This window comes from Sesamum indicum, unplaced genomic scaffold (assembly GCF_000512975.1).
Source record: "Sesamum indicum cultivar Zhongzhi No. 13 unplaced genomic scaffold, S_indicum_v1.0 scaffold00164, whole genome shotgun sequence".
Taxonomy (NCBI): Eukaryota; Viridiplantae; Streptophyta; class Magnoliopsida; order Lamiales; family Pedaliaceae; genus Sesamum; species Sesamum indicum.
This window is the reverse complement of record NW_011628068.1, coordinates 248,966-254,145: the sequence shown is the minus strand read 5'-3', so window position 1 is coordinate 254,145 and position 5,180 is coordinate 248,966. Positions and strand designations below refer to the sequence as shown.

General features: G+C 38.2%; 2 protein-coding genes across 3 annotated transcripts; one reads left to right on the top strand and one right to left on the bottom strand.

The window, feature by feature from the left end:
• The first annotated feature begins 1,017 nt into the window (after positions 1-1,017).
• On the top strand, positions 1,018-3,620 carry LOC105179497 (heat stress transcription factor A-4a). 2 transcript variants are annotated; one of them, XM_011103145.2, is made up of 3 exons: positions 1,018-1,246; positions 1,519-2,217; positions 2,336-3,620. In XM_011103145.2, the coding sequence occupies exons 2-3, from the start codon at positions 1,999-2,001 to the stop codon at positions 3,398-3,400; spliced, it is 1,284 nt and encodes a 427-aa protein (XP_011101447.1). In that variant the 5' UTR covers positions 1,018-1,246; positions 1,519-1,998; the 3' UTR covers positions 3,401-3,620. The 2 variants fall into 2 exon arrangements, with proteins under 2 accessions (XP_011101447.1, XP_011101446.1); XM_011103144.2 differs by having other exon boundaries at positions 1,514-2,217.
• A 554-nt stretch (positions 3,621-4,174) lies between these two features.
• LOC105179507 (transcription repressor OFP5) lies at positions 4,175-5,047 on the bottom strand. Its single transcript, XM_011103154.1, has one exon. It carries the CDS (start codon positions 5,045-5,047, stop codon positions 4,175-4,177), a length of 873 nt encoding a protein of 290 aa, XP_011101456.1.
• Between the last annotated feature and the right edge of the window lie 133 nt (positions 5,048-5,180).

Genomic DNA, 5,180 nt, shown 5'->3' with positions numbered 1-5,180 from the left:
TTCTACGGGCATGACATAGAAAAGTAGAAACCGCGAAACCGCCTCGAAGATTCGTGCCTACGCGCTTTCCCCTTCCCCAAACCCAAAATTTCCACAGCACTGACGTCACAGAATAGAAAATATAAAAACAAGTGAAGGATCAGATCCAAATCCAATGGAAATCGGACACCAACACGCACCCAACGCCATGCACTGATTTATACATTACGTGGAATATCAAAATCCCAAAGAAAAAAGAAAAAAAAAAACAGCCTTGGGGGTCAAGTCAACCCACTCATCACATGAGATGGGCTTTTAGTTATATCAGCACTAACATGTAAACAGTGATTCTAGGCCGTGTTTGGTTATCTTTTTCTGCTTTTTTCTTTCACAATTCAATTATTCTTTCCTAAATAATAATAATAAATTCTAAATCTAACATCCAAACTGTATTGGGTGATCCTGTCCGTGTTAGTTGTACTCAGTGTAAGACAATGCTAAGCTTCAAGTGATTGTTTTTAATTTGCATAACAGCCCTTCAAATTTCAACCTTTATCTATTCTGCCCCATCTTCGCGTGATAGAATATTTGGCATCTGACGTGCTGTTATGGAGGATACATGACAGATAAATTCTTGGGGTTTGGTGGGATGAGGTCCATAATTAATAATTACTTTAATCGTATCATAAGCAGAGGACGTCATTTTCATTGTCTATTTATACTAAAATAATATGTATTTGTATTTACTTTTTTAAAAATAAAATAGTTATTAACATACAAATAAAATTAAAATGGTATGAAATCATGAAATTTTACAAAGAGATGAGGGAGGTATTATATTTTGATATTAAAGATATAATTATTTATTGGAAATCAGAACTGAATAAATTCTAAAATGGACTAACAAACAAAAAGCATAAGAGTAATTTTTATTTTTCTATATAAGTGAATTAGGGGAAAACTTTGGGGCACTTTAACCATTTTGTAGTAGTTGAGGGGCGTATATTAATTATTAATAAATATATATTGGAATCTACATTCTGCATACATGTGGTGTAGATGATCGTTTACCAATGAAAGAAAGATTTGTGGATGGCCTCTCAATAGTTCACAGTTGTGAAAACCCTAGAAAACCCCACCCTGTCTCCACCTCGATTTGTGGAAATTCCATTGATCCAACATATAATCAGACCCAACCGCATAAGTAAACGAACCGACCGTTGAGCTTTCGAAAGTCTTAGCTGCAACTGTATTCTTTCTCTGTCAGGTAATTCCTCAAACACATTGATGTACTTTTTGGTAGATTATGCACATATTCATATGAATTCGTACGTGTGAGTAATGCGCATGAGGTATTCTGGTTGCGCTTGAGTATGTGTATGCGTCTGTTTCATTTTTATGCTTTTGCTTCAAGATTCGGGCAACACTTACTATTCTAACGACTTTGATGTGCGATTGATGCTTTAAAAACTTGTTTCTTTGGCGTTCTGATTCTCATTTTCTTGTTCTTGTTCTTGTTCTTTTTGGGTACTAGTGCAGGGAATTGGTGCTGAGAGGGTTTGAATTGGTTGGCTTGGAACTTCAACCCGTTTGAGTTTCGAGAAGGATTGAAGGTGGAAAAAGTTGCGTAATTTTGATCTTTGTTAATTGGAACTAGTTCATTTGGAAGGGACTGCGTGTGGAAGATGTATTGGATTTGACAAAATTGTAAAAGAAAAATAAAGGTGGGATCTTTTATTCGTCACTGGAACTTCTTGCTGTTTTGTTGATATGGGAACTACATAGGTGAGGTGGACCATTCCATTGTTTGACTTTAACTGTGATAATACACAAGGAGCTTCGAAATTTTCTTGTTATGATGAGCACAAAGAAAGTAATTTGATGATTTAGGGAACTTCATGGAAATCTATAAGTGCAGAGGCTGACTAAAGATTAAAGGGTTTGCCAGTTTGTGATTTCTGCTTGAGGGTCTTCTGCCTGAGGTGAATATTAGGGCCCCTGTGATTGTGAAATAAATTAATGATGGATGAAGCTCCATGCAGCTCCAACTCATTGCCTCCTTTTCTTGCCAAGACTTATGAGATGGTGGATGATCCATCGTCTGACTCTGTTGTATCTTGGAGTCAGAACAATAGAAGTTTCATTGTGTGGAATCCTCCAGAATTTTCAAGGGACCTTCTGCCAAGATTCTTTAAGCATAACAATTTTTCCAGCTTTATCAGGCAGTTGAATACTTATGTGAGTAGCTTTTTTCGTTGCAACACGTTATCTTTTTTTTTTTTTTTTTAATGTCTACTTATAGTGTTATTTGTATAAATTGTTCTTATTTGCATCTACTGCCTTTCATACTTGCCAGGGTTTCAGAAAAGTTGATCCTGAACAGTGGGAATTTGCAAATGAAGATTTTGTTAGAGGTCAGCCCCACCTTTTGAAGAATATCCATAGACGCAAGCCTGTACACAGTCACTCTACACCCAACCTGGCCTCATTACCTGCCCTAACTGAATTTGAAAGGAAAGGATATAAGGATGATATCGAGAAACTAAAGTCTGATAAAGAATCACTTCAGGCGGAACTACAGAGACACAAGGAGGAGCAACAAGGTTTGAAAGTGCAGATGAAGGCTTTGACTGAACGCGTGCAAAATGTGGAACACCGACATGCAAATATGCTATCCTCCTTGGCCAAGACAGTACACCAACCATCTATTTCCTTGGACCTCATGCCACAAGTTGAAGTTCATGACAGGAAGAGAAGATTTCCTGGAAATAGTTACTTAGGTGATGAAACCAGCACGGAAGATAACCAGAGGGCTGCTTCTCAAATTACAACAATTGAAGATTTAGATGCTAATTTACTTTTGACTTTGAATAAGGAATTGTTGGAGCAGCTAGAGTCTTCTCTAACGTTTTGGGAGAAAATAGCATTTGAGATTGGTGAAGGTTTGGTGCAACCCCCTAATTCATCCTTGGAGCTGGTTGAATCTACAAGTTGTGCACCCAGTCCCAGCATGTGTTGCGCCCAACTGAACATTGATGTTGGGAGCAAGGCTTCTGGGGTTGACATGAATTCTGATCCAAAAACTGCTCCTCTTGATGTTGGGAGCAAGACTTCTGGGATCGACGTGAATTGTGAACCAATTACTGCTTTGGCTCCGGAGGTGCAATCTCCTCCTGAAGAACAGGCAGTGGCCACAGGAAACAATGTGCGAACAGGGGTCAATGATGTATTCTGGGAACAGTTTCTTACTGAAAATCCTGGTGTGAATGAGTCTTCTGAATTTCAGTCAGAGAGGAAAGATTCACAAGACAAGAAAAATGAAAACATACCAGGTGATCATGGGATATATTGGTGGAATATGAGGAGAGTAAATAACCTCGCCGAACAGTTGGGACATCTTACTCCAGCAGAGAGAACTTGATACATGTAGGTTAATATTATTCTTTCTGAGTGCATGCACTTTTTGATGTCTAATGCTTTGGTTGTAAATTTGGATGTGAGTTGTTTTGGTCTGGCAGTAGATAGACATTTGGTATATATACTCCACTTGTTGCACATATTATAGATATTGCCTTGAGGAACTTTTCACTTTGTACACATTATTATGGTTAACTAGAGGAGTGTCATCTCGACTTGACTTTTATGTGTGCAGCGACTCCATTCTTTGAATCTTCTCTATGTCATACTCCTTGATGCTAATACATGGTTTTAGTTATTCCCCGTATAAAATGTATCCATATCCATTGGACATACATGCCAACAAAAACTGATACAACACGCATGGGAGATATTGGCTCCAGGTAACAGTCTCGTTATATAAATCTTTGCGTTATGTTGTTTTTTCCATGAATACTTGTTAAATATCTAGATATGACATTCAGTACCTACTCTTAGTTCCATTCATATGAACCTTGGTTCCTGAAATCTCTGTTTAAGAGTTATTAAGGTTGCATGTCCAAGTTTCAAAGATTGTTATAAATTAAGCGCAAGCATTAGCCAGGTGTTATAACATATAAGGCTATCTTTTCTTCCCTGCAAAATTGTTTAAAATTGTTGCCAACTGCTATCTAATGCTATATATAATAATTACATTTGCAACTTGTAACCGTAACAACATTCAACATCTAATGCACTCATCACTGACACTTTAGCCACAAAATTTTACAAAAAACATTTATCATTCTGTTTTTCTGGATCAATATACACAGCCGTTGAAGTCAAACCAAACCTCCTGGAAGACCTTGATGATGAGTTCATGGTGTCCATCATGATTCAGTGTCAGATAACAAGCCAAGAGTTCCTGGAGCTCTTCAGGCTGTCTAATTCGTTTTGCTCTGATCATCTGAACCATTGAGTCTCTGAAGTCCTGTTGTGGGTTAAATGAACTCTTTACCACTGCAAAGCTGTCAAAGATGGTTGCTCCTTCTGCCACTTGCACCTTTGCTGTCTTCTGCTTCACCTTCGTTCTTGCTCTCTTCAAGTCTTCGAGCACTCTAATTCTGCCTTCTGTTTTTTGCAAACAAGCTTTTCCCCTGGTTTGCTTTATTTTTCTGCTATGAAATTCCCTCCTTACATATGCAGACTTTCTCTGGGACTCAGTTTTCAACTTCATTTCTTTACATTTCTTGTCTTCTGAGTTTTGCCACTCTGAGATTGATGCTCTCTCAGAATTTGCACTGCTCCCCTCTCCAGTCAGAGCTGCAAATGCATAATCTTCCTCAAGTGAACTCAAATCCAAGTTTGGGAAAGGGATGTATCGCTGGTTTCTTGAACTGGAAACTACTGAATCCTGAAATTCTTCTTTCATTTGATGAACCATATTCTCTGGTTCTACTGGAAAAATAACTCTTTCCACAGGCTTTGGAGACTTTTCCTCTCCACCTTCAGGCCCTCTTCCCAATTTCGCTTTTTTTCTTCTCCGAACTCCCCGGTTCAGTTTTCTCAATTGCCGATCACTCACATGTTTTTTCCTTGGAATTCTGAGTAGTGCTTCTCCATTTGGTTTCTTCCTTCTGAACGCACCATGTTCTATGAGAAAGTTGCCCTCGTAGTATTCAGTTTCTCTCATCTTTTTAAAATCCAAATCCTTGAAGCTCCTGTGTTCTTGTCTTCTTGGCACTTCCACTTCTCTGAAACCTGAGCTCTTACAACTTGAGACAGGAACTTGAAACTCATCATCAGAATCATACCAAAGAGGATTA